At 52.9% G+C, this 24097-nt stretch overlaps 1 protein-coding gene across 1 annotated transcript in view; it reads right to left on the reverse strand.

The window, feature by feature from the left end:
• The window catches only part of PRRX2 (paired related homeobox 2), a 41101-nt gene that overhangs the window by 1123 nt on the left and 15881 nt on the right, over nt 1–24097 (reverse strand). The window contains exons 2-3 of the mRNA XM_074331173.2: nt 1342–1529; nt 534–712 (exon numbers count right to left, since the gene is read on the reverse strand). Of these exons, the coding sequence (XP_074187274.1) occupies nt 534–712; nt 1342–1529 (367 nt within the window). The remainder of the gene's footprint in view (nt 1–533; nt 713–1341; nt 1530–24097) is intronic.

Raw genomic sequence — 24097 nt, forward strand, 5'->3', positions numbered from 1 at the left:
ACTTGTCTCTGGACCCCAGCCAGGTCCCCAGGACAGGGAGGCTAATCTCCCAGGTCTCCCGGCCTCAGTTTCTTGCCAGGGGGGTCAACACAGGGTGCTGGGGCCCTTGGGCCAGGCTAGGAACCTTCTACAGGTTTTCAGCTTCCTTAGAGTGACATGGGTTCTTTGCTTCCCCTCCAGACAGGCCTCATCTTCTCACCCCTCCACATTCATGCACACATTCATGTGTGCACGTATGTGCGTGCACAAACACTCTTGAGCACTCACAGGTACATGCATACACACTTAGACAATCATGCACACACGTGTCCATACATGCTCATACGTGTATACTCTTACAACACCCACATGTGCATATTCATGAGCACACACACACACTTGCCCACACACCACTTGGTGGACCCCCAGTCCAAGGCGCCCCTCGGCACCACTCAGAGGTGTCTTCAGATGCTCAAAGGAGTCTAGGCCCTGACACATCCCATAGGATCCCCTGGCGGCGCCCCCACCCGACCTGAAGCGGTACCGGCTCTCACCTGTAGGGGGACGAGGCTGTCCAGGAGAGATAATCTGGGCTCAGGGCGGTGGGCCGGGGAGCCACCGGCTGCTCGATGGCAGCTTCCTGGCTGTAGGACTTGAGCAGCGAGGCGGAGCGGTTGGCCAGCATGGCTCGCTCGTTTCGGCGGAACTTGGCCCTGCGGTTCTGAAACCAGACCTGGGGGCGGGAGAGAACAGGGAGCAGGACGCAGCTGGCTGAAAATGGGGACCCAAGTTTTTGGACCCAGTGTGTGTCCACCAACCCTGGACTGGCAACGTACCCTCTCTAAGCCTCAGTTTTCTCGCCTGTAAAATGGGGTTGATAGGTGGTACCTGCTGCTGGCTAAGTCTGAGGTGGAGAATAGGCAGGTGAATGGATGAAGGAATGAGTTAATGAGCACTAGTTGTTGTGAGGATGTAATGAGAGAGGTGTGTGCCGAGCACTCAGCCGAGAGCTGGCACAGAGTAAGCACTTAACACTTTCAAACGACTTTTATTTAGCAAAATCTTTTGTGCCAGGCACTACTCTAATCACTTTACAAATATATTAACTCATTTAATTCTCAGAACCCTATAAAATAGACTCATGTGATTCTCATTTCACAGGGAGACACCTAAGGTACAGAGAGGTTAAGTAACTTACTCCAGGCCACACAGCTAGTAAGTGGCAGAGTTTAGATTTGAACCTCAGCCCTCCTGACCTCAGATGTTTCTGCTCTGAATCACCTCACCTCAGCAACTCCCTAACTCTGGGTGAGATGGTGGCCGCACGGCCCCACTGGTGACCCACGGATGGGCAGCGCTCACCTGGACGCGCGCCTCGCTGAGGTTGACGCGCCGGGCGAGCTCCTCGCGCACGAAAGCGTCGGGGTAGTGCGTGCGCTCGAACACGCGCTCCAGCGCCTGCAGCTGACTGCTATTGAACGTGGTGCGGTTCCGCCGCTGCTTCTTCTTCCGCTTGGCGGCGGCGCTGCGCCCGGGACTGGGACACTCACCTGCGGAGGAGCAGCCCGAGGGTCAGCAGGGCGAAGGACAGGTGAGGCGGATGCCCGTAGCGCCCCCAGCCCAGTCAGGACGCCTCTGCACCCGGAGGCGCCGACAAGGTCACCACTCAGGCACCTGCTCAGCAATTTGCACTGAGCTCTTACTGAGGGGTGGTCCAGCCCCAGCAGGAGCATCTCCCTTAATTCACTCCTTCGTTCATCCGTCCATTCATTCATTCTTCAGCACGTATTTGCTGAGCACCTACTCTGCGACAGGCACAGTGCTAGGGCCCCGGGGGTATAATGAACAAAAGCAACCAGGCTCCTATCCTGTGGAGCCAGGGGACACTTGAGTGTCCTCGGAACCTGGCCCAGGTTCTAGGACATGGTAAACCCTCCATCGATATTTGTTGTTGAATTATAATACCACATAATAAAGAGCGGTAAGAGTCACAATTCCTAGGGCCCACCGCGTGCAGGTTCTTTAGCCCCCACAGATAATGGGGTGCTCACAGGAATCCCATAGACACATGCTGTTATCCTTGTCGCTCCCAATTTACAGAGGGAGAAGGAAGGAGGATGTTCAGCTACTATTTCCACATTTAAATTTTATCCAAGGGCAGAAATGCTGACCTTTCATCCCCCAGGGCCCAGCTCACTGCCCGCTCCTCCAGGGAGCCCTCCTGGACCACATGGGATCCCTTCCTCCCTGCTTCACTCACCCAGCACTTAGAACACTGCCCAGGTCAGCACCTCCTTGTGTATCTGATTTTCTTATTAAAAATGTGTATTTTAATAACAAAGTAATGTCACTGTTTGTCACGGTAACAGATTCAAAGACTGAAGGAAGCGTATAAAGTAAAACAAAAAATCTCCTCCCCCAACTCCCCAGGCTTTACAAGATGGCAAATGTGCATTTTAAAAAATTTACAAGCATGAGATCACGCTGAACACGCTGGTGCTTCAAGGGCTGATTTTTACTTAATAATATTCCAGATACTGGTCCACCCGACACAACAAACCTCACCCTCTCTCTTTGGGTTGTTTTCTCTACTCATTGTTTCCTCTTGTCCTCTCCCTCCACTTGTAGGCACCCCGTTCTTAAATTAGTCTTGGCTTTATCCTTCCAGGATTGCTTTTTGCAAATATAATAAAATACGTATATTTTCTCCCCCTCTTCTATCAACAGGCAGCATTCCATGGACTATTCTGCACCTCTCTTTTTCCTCCTTCATGATAGATCCCGGGGCTTCCTCCATCCGGGGCACAGAAATCACTCTCGTTCCTTTTCACAGCCCCACAGCCCTGGGTCATGCAACTGAGCTGCCAATCACTCACCGGAGCCTTAGGGGTGGGCACTCAGCGTGTTTCCAATCTTTTGCAATCAAAGGAATGCCACAGTGAATAACCTTGTGCAAACATGATTTTCCATTTTTGCCAGTGCATATTTGGGACAGAGTCCTAGAAAAGTAGGGTCGCTGGGCCAACGAGTGCGACGCTAGATGTGGCCAAATTCCCCCAGTGTATGGAAGGCCTATTTTGCCCAGTCTGGCCAACAGAGCATGTTGCCAGCCTTTTGGAATTTAGTCTATACCTTGTATTTTTGCTTCCCCAGTTACACATTCCCTTTGTACATCCTATGTTCTTCACACAGTGCTGGGCGTTTGTTCAGCTGAGCATCTAGAACATTCCAGGCCCTGCGATGGATACCACTCAACCCCTGCTTTCAAACAAGCTCCCAGTTTAGCCAGGTTTCCTGACTCTCAAGCAACCAATTGATTCGATCTGAGGCTAGATTGTTTCATGAAACTGGTAAGTGGTTGTGGGGTGGGGAGGGGGCTGTCAGGCAGGAATCAGGGAGGGTGCCTGGGGCAAGATGACCTCACAGCTGGGTTTGGACCAGTGGTTCTCAACTGAGGGCAATTTTGCCTCCAGGGGGCATCTGGCAATATCTGGAGACATTTTTGATGGTCAAAATTAGGATAGAGGGCCAGCCCAGTGGCTCAGGCGGTTGGAGCTCCGTGCTCCTAACTCCGAAGGCTGCCGGTTCAATTCCCACATGGGCCAGTGGGCTCTCAACCACAAGGTTACCTGTTCGACTCCTTGACCTCCAGCAAGGGAAGGTGGGCTACACCCCCAACAACTAAGATTGAACAGGGCACCTTGAGCTGAGCTGCTGCTAAGCTCCCGGATGGCTCAGTTGGTTGGAGCACAGGCTCTCAACCACAAGGTTGCCAGTGCGACTCCTCAACTCCCGCAAGGGATGGTGGGCTGCACCCCCTGCAACTAGCAACAGCAACTGGACCTGGAGCTGAGCTGCACCCTCCACAACTAAGACAGAAAGGACAACAACTTGAAGCTGAACGGCACTCTCCACAACTAAGATTGAAAGGACAACAACCTGACTTGGAAAAAGACCTGGAATACACACAGTTCCCCAATAAAGTCCTGTTCCCCTTCCCCAATAAAATCTTAAAAAAAAAAAAAAAAATAGGTGCCTAGAAGCTAGGGATGCTGCTAAATACTCCTCAATACACAGGACAGGCCCCCACATCAAAGAATTATGTTTCACAACGTCCACGCTGCTGAGGATGAGAACCCTGGGTTAGATGGCTCATCAGGAGTTCACGTTCAGTGCTTCGACTTGCAAACGCACGGGACACACATGGGGGTGGGTAGGCAGTGGCTGGGAACACAGAGTGGCCCCATGCAAGCCGGCCTCCTCTCCTGGACTGGCTTAGTCTTCACTCCTCACCCCTTTCCTCCAAGAAAAGGCGAAGATGGATGAGAATGTCTAGGGCCCGTGAACGTTTCTCCACCTCCCAACCCCCATCCCCTTGAGCGGGAAGAAACCTTAAACCAAAACAACAAGGGCCCGAGTGCTGAAAACCGGGTGGTGATCAATAGCCCAGCGGGACAGAAGCTTCTGGAACACCAGCCATTGCAGAGCCGATGTCCGCCTCCCTTCAGGCAATGCTGCTTGGGCTCACACCCAACGCAGAAGGCATTTCAGCCAAAAAAGGAGACTTTTTCGGGAAGTTTCTGAGCAATTCAAAACTGAAGGTGTTTAAATGAAAACCATTTTGCAGCGCTCGCCCCGCCAAGTGGGCACCGGAAGAAACAACCCCACTCTTTCTCCAAACTATGTGGTGACTTGGAGCCAAAACCCTCACACAAAGGCATTTACTGCCCCCCCCCAACCGCAGACCCTCCCCTGACAACAGCTGGTCTCCACAGTGGTGGACTTAGCTCTCTCTGGGGTTCCCATCAAGGCAGCTAGGATGGGACGTGCTCAACGAAAGTCAGTTTGGGCTGGAGTGGTGCCCAGCGCTCCATATGCTGCTAGCTGCTGACGGCATCCCCGGACCCACTCATTTCACACACAGGGAAACTGAGGCTCTGGGTGGCTTCCCCAAGGTCATGCAGCTGAGCTTGGAATCCACGTCTATTAAAGGGCTCAGCCGGCTGAGGTTGTGAGCCCTGCTCCGTGGTGGTCTCCTCCCTCATCTACGTCGCTCCTAGGGCGCTGTCTCCCTCTCAGTCCCACCTCTGGGAGACGCCACAAGGAGGGGTCTTCAGGTTCACATCATCTCATTAGTGAGGAAATGCCCCTGAGTCCCCATGCTAGCCCATGGGAAGGGCGCCCTGGGCACTGCTTTGTTCTAAAGGAAGACCTCACCTCTGGGAGCTGGGAGGGCAGTGGCTTGCCCAAGGTCACACAAAGTCTCTGTGACGAGCTGAGTTTAACTCAATGCCAGAGCATAGTAATTGCTCGATAAATGCTTGTTGCTCATTCGCATTATGGCTTGAATGCATGTGGCTTGGTGCCTGAAGACAGGCTTTCCTCCCTCACCCCAGCCCGCAGTTTAAAGATGGTCCCACTGTCCTCCAGTGGGCAAAGGCTGAGGAGAGGCCGGCGAGGTTGAGGAAGACTCAGGCAGCATCTCAGAGGTGACCCAGGACTCGAACCCACAGCTTTGGACTCAGCCAGGGCTCCAGGGCTGACCTCTGCTTCCCAGCGGATGTGCAGGATACTCGTTACCCTAAGTTCCTGAATCACTCCCGAGAAATATGTTGTGGTGGGCGCGTGGGTTTCTCTGGGGACTGCACGCTTGGGCTTAAAGCATTCGGAAAACAAACACTCTCTAAGCCTCAGGCCAGCAGAGCACTGAGGCCTGCTCATCCAAGTCCGGCTGTGCCCAAAGTTTCCCTTTGTTCAATAAAAGTTCTGCTTTCCTCTGGGATTAAAAATAAAGCCCCAAAACGTCCTTCATTTACACTGGCTATTTACATGCTATTGTGAGGGGCTGGATTGGGGAAGAGATAAACGTACTCAGATGGGGGAGGCCTGCCACGCTCTCTCTCCCTTAAAACCAAAATTACTTCGTCCCGATTATATTACAATGGAAAAAAAATGAGTGGTGCACAGTTTTCTGCCATTAAATTATTTCACACATACCATTTATTTGGCTGACTGCGGGCCAAAGACATTTAAAAACTGTGCTCTCAGCCAAATGATCAAGTGTTCCTGGCTGCTCTCCCCTGCACCCATGGTTTTTCTTATTCCGTGTAATTTAAGGGCCTAAATAGTCTGGAGGGAGTTAACTGCAAATTCTTCCCAAGACAAATAAACCCAGCCTCTTCGTTTCTGCCTTTCTCAAGCCGTCCAGAGACACTCTGTGTTTGTTTTTGCTTCAAATAGTCAGTTTGCGCCTGACCCCAGGGCCGTGGTGAGCTCCAACCCAAATAAATAACTTTTATTAATTAGCATTTATTCTGACCAAATAAGCAGCCTCCCCCTCCCCCCAACATGATCTCTGCCAACACGTTCACAAAAATAAACAACGGGTCCCCAGGACCTTGATGTGGATTTAACAAATTAACACTGGGCCATGGTCAAAGGAGCTTCGAAGCTGCAGAAATATTTACAGCCAGGAAAGTCTTAGGAAGGAAGTGGAGGTGGGGGGTGGGGAGAGGCTAGCAAAGACCCGCGGCTCCCCCAACACCCCAGGTCTTTTGGGAGAGATTTGGGTTCCTTTGAAGGACCTCTGGGAGAAGGGCTCACACAGGAATTCTGGAAACTGCGTCCTCAGCTGCTGCCTGGACATCTCTGAGGACCTATATGCTACTAGGGGAGACCCAAGCGGGACTCTCACCGCCTCACGTAAGAAGTGGGACACAATATAGCCTAGTGGTTAAGGACACAGGACGCCCTGGGTTAGGCTCTCGGGTCAGCCCCAGCTCACGAGGAGAGTGGCCGTGGGAGAACCCTTTAACCCTGAAATCTCACTGAAAAATGGGACTAATAGGAACCCCTCATAACAACCCTACATGGGGGGCTCTGAGTCTGATTTTACAGATGAGGAAACTGAGGCACAGGGGGTTCAGCAACATTCCATAGCCATGTGGCTATTAAAGCCAGAGCTGGTATTTGAACCTGCAAATCAGCACAGCACCCAGACTCTTAACTACCTTGGCAGTGGCAGCTGGCCCAAAGAGTATCCCCAACCCTGGTCCTTATGCACTGTGATTCTGAGGGTCACTACAGGGGCTTAGGGTGTACGGAACAACCAAGAGGAGGGATGCTAAAGGCAGCAACGGCATTTCTGGAGCTGGGGCATGCGCTGGATACTTGGGCCAGAGGGTTTCTGGGAGGGGGAGGCGTATAGACTGCACAGCCTGTGAGACCTGCAAGAGCAAGGCCAGGGTCAGGCCTGGCACTGAGTCAGGCCAGCAATATTTGAAGGAAGAAAGGAAGGACAGACAGGACGTGGGAGGAGGGAGACAAAACGTGCATGGTTCCTGGAGCCCTCTGGAGATGGGAGCCTGGGCTTCCGGGGGTTCCCAGGGGCTTCCGGAGGTTTCCCCAGGAGGCCAGCCCCACTCAGGCCAGAATCCCACGCAAGGGGCTCAAGAGCTGGTTTTATCTCAGGCCCAGCTGGCCTCAGTCCCGGACACTGAGGACCAGGAACAAGGCACAGAGGAGGGGCTCAGTTTCTTTGGTGAGATTGCACAGGCCGACTTCCCAGTGTCACCTCCCAGGAGGTCCCCAACAACCTCAAGAGGGGCAGGCAGGCTGTCTCTGCCTTACAGAGAAGACGGAGGGAGGCCCAGAGAGGGACCAGGACCTACCCAGGGTCACGCAGTGAGTGAAAGCCCTCCCCTTGCAAACCCCAGGCCCTTTCTTTTCTCGACACACCCCTGGTAGCCACTTTCAGGGATAAGGAAGGGAGGACGCAGCCCCAGCCCCAACCCAGCCCTGGACAGATCATGGCGTGAACATGACAGAAGGATAGAGCCCTTCTCTTGAAGGCTTCTGGATCTCCCCACTGGGTGGAGCCACTCAGGCCACCCCAATGGGCAGAGCCAGGACCCGGGTCCTTCGGAGGTTTCAGAGCTGCTGTGTGCGTTCATGGCCACTCTGAGGTAGTGCTCACACTGGACACGCATACCCTCTCACCCGTGGACCCCTGCTCAAACATCCCTGGGCTTGCAACTTCTCTCCCTCCCTGGCTCATCTTCAGGTCTCAGCAGACACTGCCTCCTCCAGTAAGCCGTCCGGGACCCCTCCCCCCATCATTGCTCTATCACACTGTGGGGTAAGTGGTGGGGTCATTTGTCTGTCAAGGACTGGAAGTTACTGTTTTCTGTCTGTGGGACCATCATAGGGCCTGACCCAAGCTCAACTCTTCCCAAATATTTTTTGAGTGTTGAATGAATGAACAAATGAATGAACAAACAAGGAGGCATTGGAAGGGTGTGGTGAGATTTCAGAGCTGGTCCTCTGTCCTGGGCTGTCTCCAGGGTCCAGGGTCCTTCTTATGGAGCCATAAAGGCCTGCCTGACCAGTGCCAAGTCATGTGACATCATGTCCACAGGGCAGAGGACTGGGCTTGGGGCAGGGGCGTGGGGGTGGGGTCAGCCACTGCCAGCCACCGTCCCCCTACCCTTCCAAGGGTGTTTCACCTCATTAATTGTGAACCAAAACCCAAGGTGCTGACACGTTTTTATAGCTACAGTCTGGAGAAGGAGAAAACATATCAGGAAGGAAGGTGAGGAGGGAAGACAGAGTGGGGTCCCCTTCCACGCCCATGGCCTCACAGGCCTCAGTGAAGCATGAAGCATGTAAGAAGCCGGGGTCATGGGCTACCCCAGCCTGGGACCGCTGCTCACATGGCCCCTAGAAACCTCGGCAGAGCCCTGGAGGCAGCTGCAACGCTGCTTTGGGGTCTGAAGCCTCTCCCTTTCATGCACGAAGAACATGGTGTGCTGTCCACACTTCCACGGGGCCTATGAAGCCTCCAAGAAACTCCAGTGGAGGGGCCAGTGCACCAAGGGGATCTGCCTTCAGGCAGCATGAGCTCGTACCCACCTCAGGGCCTTTGCACATTCTGTTCTTCTGTCTGGAGCACTGCGCCCCTTTTGCCTGGTGAATGCTTACCCTGTCTTTAGTCTGAGCCTAAATTGGCTGTCCTGAGAGGCTCTTCCAGCCCCCAGACCAGGATGGGTCTCCTGGGTATAGGCTCCTGGGTCCTGTCCCTCTCCTACACATCTGTGATTAAGTCGTTCTTCTGTTTCAGTTGTCTGTGTCATGCCTGTCTCTGCCACTCGAGTCTAAACTCCAGGGAGGTGGGGACTGGGTTTGCCTTGTCACTGCTGTATCCCCAGAACTGAGCAAGAAGTTTGGTTTCAAAAATATTTCTGAATGAATTATTACATAAATGAAGGAATGCCTCATTCCCGAAAAAGACGGGACATCTCAGCTTCTAAAGCCAGTTCCCTTTACCCTCAAAAGGGCCAGGCAATCGTTTCTTAGATGTGACATCGAAAGTACAAGCAACTAAAGAAAAAAGATAAATCAGACGTCATCAAAATTAAAAACTTTTGTGAACACCGTCAAGAAAGTGAAAAGACAATCCACAGAATGGGAAAAATATCTACCAATCATATATTTGATAAGGTACTTGTATAGAAAATATAACGAACTCTTACAATTCCACACCAAAAAGTCAAATAATGCAATTAAAAAATGAGCACAGTATCTGAATAGACATTTCTCCAGAGAAAACATACAAATGACCAACAAGCACATGAAAAGATGCCCAACGTCATTAGCCATCAGGGAAATGCAAATCAAAATGACAATGCGATGCAACTTCACACCCACTAGGATGGCCAGAACCAAAAAGATGGACAATAACAACTACTTGTGAGGATGTGGAGAAATTGGAACCCTCATGCACTGCTGCTGGGAATGCAAAATGGTGCAGCTACTGTGGAAAACAGCCTGTAGTTTCTCAAAAGGTGAAACATAGAATTATCATATGATCCAGCGGTTCCACTCCTAGGTATCTATCCAAGAGAAATGAAAACATATATCCACATGAAAATGTGTACACAAATGTTCACAGCAGTCTTATTCGTAATAGCCAAAAGGAAAAAAAAAACAAATGCCCATCAACTGACGCACTAGTAAATAAAATGTGGTCCATCCACACAATGGAATATTATTCGACTGTAGAAAGGAATGAAGTACTGACCCATGCCACGACATGGATGAACCTTGAAAACACTATGTTGAGTGACAGAAGTCAGTGGCACTCACAAAAGGCCACATAATGTGTGACTCCACTTCCACGAAGTGTCCAGACAGGCAAATCTATAGAAACAGAAAGTTGGTTAGTGGTTGCCAGGGCAGGAGGGGTTTGGAGGGTGATGACTACAGGATGCAGGGTTTCTTTTTGGGGTGACGAAAATGGTCTAAAATTGATTGTGGTGATGGTTGTACAAATGAATATACTAAAAAATCACTGGATTAGACACTTCTCATGAGTGCATTGTATGGTATGTGAGTTATAGGTCAATAAAGTTGTTATTTAAAAACGCACAGAAAATAGGGAGAAGCTGGAGAGAGACACAGGGATTGGCAGAGAATAGCACGGACACCCCCTGAATGCTTGAGGGGGACACTGGGAGGGGAGTGACAAGAAATGGGAGATGAGACGTTAAGGCCCAGATGATGATGCAGCCCCGCTGGGGAACCCCAAGGCTGCTCTGGGTGGGGGGCGTCTTTGAGGAAACCCTCACTAAGAGAGCAGCCAGGAGGAGGGGTGGGGGCTGCCGTGGCAAGCCCACTTGGCAGAAGCCAGAGGGTGAGGATAGGCGAGGCTAAAAACGAGGTCCAGGAGCCTTTGAAAAACATGCTTATCAGGCCCCAGAGGGGAGCAGGAATGAAGCTATTGAACAGAGAACATTTATGTCCTATTCTCAGGCACAGAAAGGGCCACAGGACAAAGGCCAGATACAGCTGACCATCTCCAAGGCTGTGGGGCCCCCAGGAGCTCCAAGGCCTCCGGGGCTTAACTGCTTTCAGGGGTTCAAACTTCCAGGCTCCTCCGGTCACGTCTGTGGTCAGCCCAGTCCCCTCTGCTCCTGAGACCCCAAAACCAAGCTCCAGGGAGTAGAGGCACCTGGCAGGAGAGAGGGTGCCGGGTGGATGGGTGTCGAGAGTCATTTAGGGGAAAGACGAGCAGCTCTCTGCTCAAAATTTGGTGTAAGAAGGGGGTTGGCGTCTGGTTTTAATCTAAGGTTGGTGGCCAAATGCCAAATTTATTGTAAAACCTACATTTTAATAAGGGGCTGGTATCTGGAGGAAAGCTGCCCTCATTAACCATTTCCAGACCAGGGTGAAGTCGCTGCTCGGGGCTCAGTATGGGGTTTCCTCTCCCAGGGAAGGGGTCTCGGGCCTCTCAAAGCCCACGGCCAACACCTGCGAATCAAGGTGACGGCTGGTGGCCGGGGGCAGAGATGTTTCAATTTCCTGTGGCTTGGTTCTGAAACTAACCTGCAAACATTTCTGGGGTCTCAAGCTTGTTGTTATTCTTGCCGTCTCAAGGACTCAGACCTGAATGGACCTTACAGGTCATCTGTCAGAGCCCTTCATTTTTGCAGATGGGGAAACTGAGGCGTGGAGAGGAGCAGTTACTTGGCCAAAGGCCAAGCAAGGCAATGGGACCCCAAGTTCTGCCCACTGAGGTCCGAGCCCTGAGAACACACATCTTCCTCCTTCCTGCTCCCTCTCTGTTCCCTGGGTGGGGGTGGGGTGGGGGGAGCAGATCCCTGACCCAGCAATTGGGCACAGTTGGGAAGGCCAAGCAGTAGAGCAAATGGCTGCCCACTCAAGCCTCTGAGAAGGAGGAAAGCATCCCCTCCGTGTGTCCTTAGTGAAGACAGCTCCCCTCCTGGGCCCTGTTTTTTACCCTTGGTGCATGGGCAATACCTACAACCTGCGGCAGGGAGGGTGGGCCCGCCCCGGGCTTTCCGCAGCACCCTTAGTCACAGCAGGGTGGCACAAGTGACCATTACCCCCACTGCTATGTTCCCCAAGTGAAACCGAGGCCCTGGCTCCTTGGTTCTCCCCCTACTTTGATCGTGAACCCCTTGAGGAATCTGAGAAATTCTATGAACGCTTCCCCAGAAAAACACAGGTGCCCACCAAAGTTTGCATGCAACTTTGGGGGGACAGTTCATAGACTCTCAATCCTGTCCACGGACTCCACCCTTCAGCTTGATGGAGGGTCAGTTTTGTTGTGTGTTTTTTTTAAGTGTGTTTTTCCAGGACCCATCAGCTCCAAGTCAAGTAGTTGTTTCAATCTAGTTGTGGAGGGCACAGCTCACAGTGGCCCATGCGGGGATCGAACTGGCAACCCTATTGTTAAGAGCACCGCGCTCTAACCAACTGAGCTAACCGGCCGCCCCTGGAGGGTCAGTTTCACTTTTTTTTTTTTTTTTTTCTCCAGAAAAATCTGCCCCTCTGCCTGTTCCACCTTGGGGTTCCATCTTGGGGTTCGCCCTGGAAAGCAGCAGAGACAAAGGCCCCTCTTCTGAGGCTTGCAGGACCTCCCGTGACCCTGGCTCTGGACAATGCTGCACTCCCAGCGAGGCTGACCTTTAAAGCCCCGCTGGAGGTTTTTATGACCCATTTGTGAGTTCCAGGCATGCTGGAAAATGTGAGTTTGAGACTCGGCTCAGCGAAGTTCCAAAGGCTGCCTTGAGTGTTTCTGCCACTCTCCTGACCACAGCTTGGACCTGTGGTGAGGAGAGAAGGACGCCTATTCCCCACTCCCCCCCCTTTTTTTTTGGCTTTCACTTACTAAACTTTTATTATGTGCCTGGCACTGGGTTACAAAGCCCTGCCTTCTAAAATGTGGAAGGCACTGCTATTAAGCTTTGTTCTGAGCTGGGGACAGTGAGGTTCAGGAGGGTGAAGTAACTGACCAAGGTCACACAGACTGGCAGCCCTGAGGCAGGGGTTATGTCCAGGTTGTTTGTCCCCAAAGTGGCTGGTATCTGAAGAAAAGTGGCCCTTATTAACCATTTCCAGACCAAGGTGAAGTTGCGGGTAAGGACCCAATGTGGGGTTTCCTCTCCCACGTAGAAGGAGACGGCCTCTCGAAGCCCACGGCCAATGCCTGCTGGAGTTAGGATGAGTGCTGACATCTGGTGCAGAGCCCACTCCCATGTCATGTGGCTTAGCCGGCTACTTCTCTCTCCTTAAACACATCTGAGTGCTCTGACCACACCCACACTCCAGGCTCATGGGTCCTGGTGCCCTCAAGTCTGCTGATGCCCTGCTGTGTGGCAGCGGGGTAGTCGCCTGTGTCCCAGCGTCACCAGGGGGTTGCACCCTCAGAGCCCAGGCACAGAGCCATCCGTACATTCCCAGTCACACCCCTGAACAACGGCCAACCCTGACTCTAGAAAATTCTCCATTACAGTGAGCCCTGATCCGTCTCCCTGTGGGTCTCCCCGGTTGTCCTGGGTTGTCAGGGGCAGCACATGGGGACTCTTCCCAGGACCACCTTGCTAACATTTGAAGGCAGCTTTTCCTACGACTGGGAGCCTGCCCTGCCCTCTTTGCCACCCAGTGGGCCCGGAGGAGGGGCTGACAGCAGATTTCCAGATTTCTCAAAGGGCTGTCCAGTGACAATTTTCTTTGGAACTCCCTGGGAAGCTTGTTCCAAAGGGATGCTCTGATGCCCTGGAGGTGCCTGAGGGGGGGTCCAGCCTTCACAGATGCTTCAGGAGAAACTCCACGGACCCGGCAGGAAGCCCTGCCGCAATCACAGACCGAACTCATCTCTTTATTCTCACACCTGGCACAGTGCCTGGCACATAGTATATGCTCAATAAATATTGAAAGACTAAATATCTGAACGACTGAATGGAATTTGGGTCCCGATAGGGAGGTATTCCCAATTGTCTGTCTACCTAAACACATGAAGACTTTCACCCACTTTATCTAGATTGCTGTAAACTCTTACAAGCTTTCCACTTACCTGACCATCCTATCTACAGAAACTAATGTCTTTATTGTGTTCTTTTTTTTTAATTTGGGGGCGAGCGCACAAGCCAGAAAAACCCCCTCCCAAAGGGAAAGGCTTCGGTCTGCCTTTGCAGATGCTCCAGGTCAGAGGAATGGGGCATAGTCTTGCCACAGAGAAGGGGAGGAGCAACTAGGAGGCCGCTGGGCTGGAGCCCTGTCTGCTGAGCCCGCCCTGGAGGGGCCGGCAGCTGGCTATCCTAATCCCCTCTCCAACTGGACCCTCCCTTTACTTCCTAAAGATATGGAACAAACCAGCTTGTTGCTTGAGCCTCCAAATGCAATGGGGATTTGATCCCAAGCCCAAAGTCTGGTCTCCAGAGTTTGACAGTCTGGGCTGGGATCCCACCTCCTCCACTTTCCAGCTCTGTGACCTTGAGTCTGTCACTGCTCCTCGTGAAGTGAGCATCTGATGGTTCCAACAGGATGGCAGCGATGACAGGGAGCATCTACCACAGCACAGACACACGGCCAAAGCTGTGGTCGCCCAGGTCTCAGCCCTCTCTGCCCAGGCCTGAGGACCCCGTAGGTGGTGCAGGCTACCTCACCCCACATGCACCTAAGAGAGGAGTGGTCTTCCAGTGTTGCTGTTTATGGAGCTGACAACCCCTGCCCCCCACGCAGCATATCAGCTCCCCACTTCCAGAACAAGGACGACGGCAAGGCGAGAAAAACCCACTCTTTCCACATACCTTCAAAGGTTTTCTGTGAAACACTCTTCTGGAAAGCATGTGGGCAGGGCTGCAAAACAAGGGACGGCCTCAAGCCCAAAGGCCTTGGTGAGGCTGTCCCCTCAGCCCCGCCCTGTCCCTACGTCCTCCTCCTCCTCTGTGCTTTCTGTGCGGCCTCTAAGTTTGACCAGTGTCCCGTCACACCCACCCCACCCCCACCTTCCTAACCTCTCTTCTCGTCCTGCCTGGGCGAGACCAGGGTGCTTTGTGGCCCCCGCCCCTCATTTCACAGGATCCCAGAAGAGATCCAGAGAGGGAAGCAGGTGGTCCGGAAAAGCAGAGCACCTCAAGGCGGCCATGAGAGTGGGGTGGGGCGGGGCAAGCTGCTGACCCGCAGCCAGGGCTGGGGACTATCTTGTGCTTGAAGCAGATTTGGTGCCAAGCTGGGACAGTTCTCGACGCGATCCTTGTATTTCCCCAGGTGGGTGAAAAGCCCCCTTCCGAACGCATGTCTCAAAGCCTCCAACCCCTACATTTCCTTTACCCCGTTTCCTGTTCCCCCTCCCTCCGTTTTGGCATTTCTCAGTGTAGCCAAACTCTTCATCTTAGGGGAAGCTCTGACTCAGAACTTTAAAAAATCTAACACAAAAACTTAAGAAAACAAACTTGGGGGCGGGGGTGGGAGTGCGGGAAAAGTCTGTAGCCCTTGGAAGGGGGTGTTGGGAAGCCTGGGCTTTCTGAGAGGCCATCTTTCCCTCCCGGGGGACAGGGCAGGCGGGAGAGGCGGACCCCACCCGGGGCAGCCCAACGTGCAGGAGGTCACTTTCCCATCTGGGCGGGGTGCTATTGGCGCGTAGCTGGTGGGTGGGGGCGGGGTCTCTTTCACGCACAAGCGGGTCTGGGGTCGACCCCGAAACCCAGGGGGTGCCGGGTCCGGCGCGCCGGCCGCCGGCCGCCCCGCCCGGCCATGTGCGCGCCAGCCCGTGCGTGCGAGTGCGCCGCGCCGGTGGCGGCCAGAGCGGCGCCGCGGCACATCTGGTTCCAGGCGAGCCCCTGGCGCCTGCCTCGCCGCAGACCCGCGGCCCAGACACACAGACGTTAATAGATCGGCGCGCCCAGCCCCGCGCGGCCCGCGCCCGCCGCCGCCCAGCCGCCCAGTGTGAGTGCGGGGTGGGCGCGGCGCGGAGGGGTGGGCGCGGGCGGAGGAGGGGGCGCGGGCGCATCGCCTAGCCTCCCCCTCGTCTTCCTGCCGCCCGTCTGCCCTCCAGGTTCGACACCTCCCTCCTCACCCCTGCTCCCCAGTCACCACTAGGTCCGGGTTGCAGCTAGGACTGCCCTTTCCCATCCTGGGAAACCAAGTTCACGGAAATCCAACTCCAGTTAGTAACGGGCGGTTCCCACGTGCCCCGCGCGGCTCGCGGGCCAAGGGCTGGGCTGGGCGCGTCACCGGCGCTTCTCTGCACACAGTCACTCGAAGAGGCAAGTACGCTGCCACCATCCCCCACCACATTTCACTATTGGGGAAACAGGCTGGAGGTCCCACGGCAAGAAGACCACAGAGCAGGGCTATTGGACTCCAGCTCCCAGGCAGATCTGCCCCGGGCTGTGCTCCCTTCTCAACTCCTAACGCACACACCTAGAACACAAGGTCACCCAAAGTTGGCAGCAGCGCTCCCCTTCACCTGGGGCCCTCCTCCCCTTCTCAGAGGACCTCTCCTCAGCTGCAACCTGCTCCCTTAATACCTGGTCCTCCCACCCAAGCACCTGGGGGCAGTAAGGCTCCGCGGGACGCTCCAGGAATGTGGGACCTCACAGCTGCTTATACATATTCGTTCCATAGTAAACCTTGAACTTGGAGGGTGCACTCCTGGGGCCACTCTTGCTCGCGAGAGAAATGCTCTGCTTGAGAAGCTCCTTTTTATTATTCAAGGGTATATGACGCGTTTTGCTTTTGAAAGGGAGCTGTGATATTTCGGAACAGTCCCCATCCTAGATGAAAGGGTCATCAATAGGAGCGGGCTAAAGCGGGTTGGTGAGTGTGTGTGTGGGGGGGTCTCTCCCGTCCTCGCATTTATTTATTTATTTATTTGTTTGTTTGTTTGTTTGTTTGTTTCTATTCCGGCCTTTAGCCCCTGCATGTGCGCTTGCAAATTGCAAGTAATTTGTTGGCTCCAGGTTTCATTTTCGCTTTCCCCCTCCTCAGAGGGGACTTTATAAGGACACGGGCCCACATCAAAGTGCCACACTCACCCTTAAATGGGGGGAAGAGCATTTTTTCTGAGGTGCTTACACGACGGAGAAGGAATTCTGTTTAGAACTTCCCCATTAATACCCTCTGAATTCACTTGGGGGGCTTATTAACTCGGGCTGTCAAAAATTCTGGGTTTTAGAACAAAACCACACTTTTAAAAAGTTCCCAGCCTGGAGGTAATAAGCTCTGTAATGGCCCTGTGAACGTGCCCAGGGACTGGAAACCGACAGGGAGAGTCTTTTTTCCTTTCCAGCCAAGTCCCACATTAAAGGTTCCCAGCAGATAGGGCCCCTGCCCCACCCCCACTGCCCGATCAAGTGGGGGGGGGGGGAGGAGCAGTATGGGGCAGGAAGAGGAGGCCCCAGGAAACTGGGGGCTCCTGACCCAGCTCTCAGCCTCCCACCAGGGTAAGACTGGCCCCTTCCCCAGTGGGCTGGGGAGGAGTGAAGGCCAGGCCACTGGCCAGGGCTAACCAGCACTGGCCAGGGTGTAAAAACCAAACCAAACAGGCAAGTGACAGTGAATTTGGAGGGAAGCCCATCCTACAAGGCATCTGCCACTTCTGCCTCCTGCCTCCGCAAAGGCAGTCGCTGCTGGGAACACTGTGTTCAGGGGGATTCTGAGGAGCCCTGGTTAATCAGCGTTGGGTGCCATGGGCTCCTTCCTAAGGGGGGTCTGACAAGGAAGTGAATGTTTGCCAGTCCTGAGCCTGATTCCAGTGTCCTCGTTCTAAGGAAGCAGAAGATGGAGCCGAGAGAGGAGGCATGACTTGCTCAAGGGCGCAGGGAAAGTTCCAGACAAAGCCAGAGAGGAGACATGGGCTTCACTCCCCACTTAGGGCTCTTACCACCTCAAGAGACACAGGAAACAGCACCACGGTGCCACCATCACACCAGGCCTCAGCCCCCAACACGTTCATTGGGAAGTTCCATGTGGGTCACAGTAGTACACTTGAAGAGAGTCAGCCTTTAAGCAAATAAATGAGCAGCAATCTGGCATTGCCAGGGTGCAAACCCTCGTCCAGGGCGTTGGTGGTAGTAGGAAAAATTACCCAACCTCCTCTGGCAGATTTAAAATCGGGACAATATTTCACTTCCTGCACATATTGCTAGGTAATGTTGGCAAGGCAAGTTTGGCACCATGAGAACACTTGTTTTTAATACTATCCTCAGTGAAAAAGACTTTTTTACAAAATTAAATTACAAACAACCCGATTTAAAAAATGAGTCAAAGACTTTAACAGACACCAGAGATGATATACATATGGTAAATACGCATATGAAAAGCCCCACATCCTATGTTATTTGAGAAGTACAAATGAAAACGACGGTGAGAAACCATTAAACACCTATCAGAATGGTCAGAATCCAGACCATTGACACCAGCAAATGCTGGTGAGGACGGGGAGCAACAGAAATGCTCATTCATTGTCCGTGGGAATGCAAAATGGTCCAGCCACTTTGGAAGACGGTTTAGCAGTTTCTTATAAAACTAAACCAACTCTTACCATACGATCCAGCAATCACACTTCTTGGCATTTACCCAAAGGAGCTGAAAACTTAATGTCCATCCAAAAGTTGCCCACGGATGTTTACAGCAGCTTTATTCATAATTGCCAACACTTGGAAGCAAGCAAGACGCCCTTCAGCAGGTGAGTGCATAAATAAACTGTGGTCCATCCAGACAGTGGAATATTAATCAACAATAAAAAGAAATCAACGATAAAGCCATGAAAAGACATGAAGGGACTTCAAATGCACATTACTAAGTGAAAGAAGCCAGTCTGAAAAGGCTACAGACTGTATGATTCAACTACGTGACATTCTGGAAAAGGCAAAACTATGCAGACAGTGAAAAGATCAGTGGTTGCCAGGGGTTGGGGGCAGGGGACAGGATGAATAACCGGACCACAGAGGATTCTTAGGCCACTGAAACTATTCTGTATGATACTATAAGGGTGGCTATCTATGATTATATATTTGCCCAAACCCATGGACTTCATTGCTCTGAGGCAGGGTGTTATTGACAGTAGGGGAGGCTGCAAGTGTATGAGGGTCGGGGCTATATGGGAACTCCCTTTTAGAGCTTGTGCTGTGCTGGTAAATGTTTAACAGCCAGTTCTTTCAAAGGCGGGACCCTTAATTTATAATGTTTGCCAATTTCTGGAGTATAAGTATTTCCACCAAAGCCGATTTCTAGCTGCAATGTGACATAATGAAGGCAAAATTGGGGAGAGATGCGCAGACACACACCAGTATTAGTATCCCCACCGTTCAGATAGCTTAGACACAGCCCCAAGAACATAAATAACGGTAACATGTAGTAAAATGACTAGAAAGAGGTGAGTTTTGTGTATATATTGCCTTTGTTTTAAATGTAATTTGTATAAGTGTGTGTATTCAATGTAACATTTGCGAGCACCTGTAATTGACAACAAGCTTTCAAAATTCTGAAAGATGAACAGTTGCCTATCGTGAGCCAGGACGAGCTGGCACTAGGACACCACGGCAACTTCCCACCCATCTCAGGAAGGTGGTCTTAGTGTTGACAACTGCCTCTCATCCTTACCCATGTTTGGGGGTGTTTTGTCAGAGCTGGCATCACGGGGTAGAGCCTGTTGTGGATTTGGAAACGAGGTCCCGGTTTCCTGTAGTGATGCTGACAGCCATGTCTGTCCCAGGCCAGCAGCCCCCCTGCCCTTGGGTAGGCCTGTCAAGTCCCCGGATGCTGCTTCCCCTGTCATCAGAGTTCAGATCCTTCCCAGAAACCTGATGCAAGGTGTGCGTCTCACATCACCTGTTCTGAGTACTGGGGGCCTTTCTAAAGTGAGTTGTTACCCTCAAGAGTGTGGGCCAGAGGGCTAAAAAGTCCTGTCAGACAAAACTCAGGTCCGCAGGTTTCACACTCACTATCAGGGAAAGGGTGATGCACCCCCCCCTTCCCCAAAACAGAGGCCAAGGGGAAGGGGAGGATGGGCTGAGTAAGGTGGGAGAAATGGAGGCAGCAAGGAGGAACTGGGATCTTCAGCCTTAGTTGCTCAGTGTCATCATGGGGGAGTGAGGTAGGGAGGGAGAAGGTGAAGCTTTTAAAATAAGATGCCAAGCCCCACCCACTCTCCACCCTCAAGAATCTGACTCAGCAAGTTTTGGGTGGGGCCTGGCCATCAGCATTCACTGAGGGCTCTCCAGGTAGTGCTATTATATAGCCAGGATTGAGAACCACTCACTGCCAATGCCAAGTGCATGGTCTTTGGGCATCAGACTGGCCTTGAATCATGGCCACAGGCCACTTACCCAAAATGAGCCTCAGTTTCTTCATCTGCAAAATGGGGATCTACGTTCCTCCAGGGTTGTCACAGGCAATAACTCAGGTAACCAAGTGCCGGTATGAGGAGGGAGATCAGGAAATAGGGATGGATTCTGGAGGTGTGAGGAGCAATTCCTGTGTGGGGGGCGCTGAGCTAAATGCACCACCATGGGAGACAAACATTATCATTTATTTCTCTCTTCCAGATGAGGAGAGTGAAGGCTTGCCCAAGGTCATCCAGCTAGCTAGTGGCAGAGTCAGGAATCAGAATAAGCGGCAGGCTTATTACTGAAGACACGAGAGCTCTAGGGGCTCAGAGAAGAGCTGGGGGTGGACGAGGAAGAGAAGCTTGAAGGAGAAGTGATTTGGAGAGGAGATGGAGTGTGTTGAGGGGCACAGCAGTGTCTCCCTGTGCCATGGGACCCCTAAGCCCCGTGGCATCTTGAAAACCAACAACATGGAACATTCCTGGCCTCATGTATGCTTCACCTTCTTCCTGGGAGACCCTCAGTGTCCATAACTTCTGGGGAGTCTCAGCAGAGCAGGCACTTTCCATTCCACTTTATGAATGAGAAGGGAGGGGTATGCTAGGCCCAAGGACACATAGGCAGAGGGTGGCGTGGCATGAAGTGGTGAACAGTAGGCTCCTACTCATCCTACAAGACCCCACTTAGAAAGCCCCCCCCCCATGGTGCGCAGAACTCCTTGTGCATCTGTCTGCTTCAGCCCCTCACACTGGCCTCTAGGCTTAGTTCCCTGTGTCAAGCCCTACTGGGCTGTGAGTTCCCAGGTGCCTCTTTGGGCTCCATGTAATTGAACAGAGGTGGACAGAATTGCAGAAATATGCACCCAGGGAACCCCTCCTGGCCTTTCTCCTTCAGAGCCAAATAGACCTTGTCCTGCTGTCGATGGAGCTTCTTGGGAAAATGTGAGGTTGATGTGCTACTGCACATGCTTGGGGAGGGGAGGAAGGCACGGAGAGAGGGGCAGAGACTGAGGGGGGGCATCTCATGGCCAGTATCATACCACAGGGCCTGGGTCCAGGGTGGCTTTTCAAACAACCCTCATTCACATCATGGGACCCTTCCCAGTCCTCAACGCCATTTCTCATCCCCCCTCAGTAACGGTGTCGAGGGGCCTACGGTCATTACTTGCTTCCCAAAAGGGGCAACAGGGGGGGCCGGCCCGGTGGCTCAGGCGGTTAGAGCTCCGTGCTCCTAACTCCGAAGGCTGCCGGTTCGATTCCCACATGGGCCAGTGGGCTCTCAACCACAAGGTTGCCAGTTCAATTCCTCGAGTCCCGCAAGGGATGGTGGGCTCTGCCCCCTGCAACTAAGATTGAACACGGCACCTTGAGCTGAGCTGCCTCCCGGATGGCTCAGTTGGTTGGAGCGTGGGCTCTCAACCACAAGGTTGCCAGTTCAATTCCTCGGTGGGCAGCGCCCCCTGCAACTAAAATTGAACACGGCACCTTGAGCTGAGCTGCCGCTGAGCTCCCGGATGGCTCAGTTGGTTGGAGCCTGTCCTCTCAACCACATGGTTGCCGGTTCGACTCCCGCAAGGGATGGTGGGCTGTGCCCCCTGCAACTAGCAACGGCAACTGGACCTGGAGCTGAGCTGCGCCCTCCACAACTAAGACTGAAAGAACAACTTGAAGCTGAACAGAACCCCCCACAACTAAGATTGAAAGGACAACAATTTGACCATTGTTCCCCAATAAAGTCCTTTAAAAAAAAAAAAAAAAAAAAAAAAAAAAGGGGCAACAGGGTCGGAGGGTTGATGTGGTCTGCCTAGGCTTGTGCAGCGGGATGAAAGCTGGACTCCATCTGCCCTTATCTCTTGGGCCACTCTACCTTTCTGCTCCCCAAACCTCAGTGGATGTAATAATTCCATGGATGTAATAATTCCACAACTGGGCTGTAGTGATTCCATGGGCTCAGGTACGGTGACCAAAAGGGGCTGCGAGTCAGGCTGCGGGTTCTGGGACTTTGGCAAGTCATTTCACCACTCTGGGCCTCAGTTTCCCTGTCTTTATAGCACATCACTTGTGGATTGCTGTGAGGATCCCGTGGGATGATGTCTGGAAAGTGGCCAAGACATGGGACCCACGGTGTCACTGTGGCTGACAAGCACGAGTTTAGCTTGGACAGGCCAAGCTCCCTGCCAAGCCACAGGCCCCATTTTTGCCCCTTTCGTCCCATGAAGCACCCCCTGAATGCCCAAGACAGCCCATATCTCCCAGGCTCCCAGGACTGAAGCAGCAGCCTGCCCACCCCTCATCATATTCCCCCACCCCCTTCTTCAGGGGGCTGCACTGCAGGCGGCTGTCCCTCAGCCAGCACCAATCAAATAGAAAAAGCAACAGGTTGGGTGCATTTGCTTAATTCTCCCCTAACCTGGCCTGGCCCCCACCTGGGCACCTCTCATTTCATTAGCATTCTGCAAGCCCCACCCGCCCCCACTCAAAAAATCAGGATGTTGAAGCTTTTTCAGAGAGGAGGGGAGGGGGCGCCGGGTGGAGGAGGGGCAGCTGATGGGAACAAACTCCAAACTGAGAAAGCACAAGTGAAGGAGGCGCTGTCCCAGACGGCCACCCAGCACCTGACAGCCCTGATGGTTTTGTACCCTTGGTGCCTCACTTTCCTCACGCGAGTTCTGACCCTGTCCTGAGCAAGACCCGAGAAGAGCCAATACACCAGACCCGAGCCTAGATTCCAGTCTCAGGACCCGCCCCCCACCCCAACCTCATCTGGTTCCCCTGCCCCCCACGAGCCTCCCACCAGCCACACTCTGTTACTTCCTGTCTTTGCACGTGCTGTTCCCTCTGGCTGGAGTACTTTTCCCACCTCATCAGAAAGCCCAACCCAGTCTTCACTTCTTCCCTCAGGCACCACTCCCCTAAGTGCCCCAGAAAGGCTTGGGGACCCATCTGCCTCCCCCAATGACTTCACTATCCCTCATTAAACTCATCTGGACTGTTTCCCTCTGTCCCTCTCTTTTCCTCTGTGTTGATAGTGGTGCCTGCCACAAGGTAGCTGCTCAGTAAACGATGGATGGATGGATGGATGGATGATTCACAGCCCAGCTCTGTTTAAGCCTTTAGGCCCACATGCCTAAGGCCCAGAAGCTTTAACAAAGGCCCAGAAAAATGGGAGACCTGAAATGCAATTTTTTATTGGTTCCAAAATACAATGCAGAACGGTGATTAACAAACGGTTAACGACATGTTGACCTCACATGATGGCATGTCAACTGGACAACCAAAGTCTACCACCGCTCTCTGCAATAAAGTGTATTTTCCACTTAACGTGTGATGTAATGGGAAGGGGACGCTGCTACCGGTCCTAGGCCCAGTAAGAACCCAACCAACCCAGCACCCTAGGCCAGGATAGTAATGGCCCCTTTCTGAAGCTACCTCCATGGCCACCTGCCAGTGGTCAGCCCAGGGCAGAGACTGCTCAGATTCTGTGGGAGACGGACAGACCTACAAGGCCAAATGAGCACTGTTAGCCCAGGAAAAGGGAGTACAGGGCGGTCCTCCATGACACAGATGCCTGCCCTGGTAGAAGGGGACCAGATGGCAAAGGGTGGTCCCAGTGCCCATTGCCCACGCTGCCTGGATGGATGCTTTGAGGGTCTTGGTTGAGAGAGAAGCCCAGAGTGATTTTCTTCTCCTCCACCCACAAGCTGGGTGACCTTGGGAAAGCTACTTGACCGGTGTGAGCCTTGGCTGCCTACCTATAAAGCAAGCATAATATAGGTCCCTCTGTGAGGATTAGGTGGGATAACGCAGGTGACGCACATAAAGCAGGGCCTGCCTGGTGCTGTTCAGGGAACAATTCCTTATAAATACCAGCTCTGTTATGTCCAGGAGCAACCCTTTGGTGAGCAGCTTTCCTCCATTCATGTCCAAAAGGTTCGGGTGAAGCCCCACGCAACGCAGTCCAGCCCTCAGCCATTCAGCACGCAG

The sequence above is a fragment of the Rhinolophus sinicus genome, chromosome 16 (genome assembly GCF_057876585.1).
Source record: "Rhinolophus sinicus isolate RSI-liver-muscle chromosome 16, RSI-T2T, whole genome shotgun sequence".
Classification (NCBI taxonomy): domain Eukaryota; kingdom Metazoa; phylum Chordata; class Mammalia; order Chiroptera; family Rhinolophidae; genus Rhinolophus; species Rhinolophus sinicus.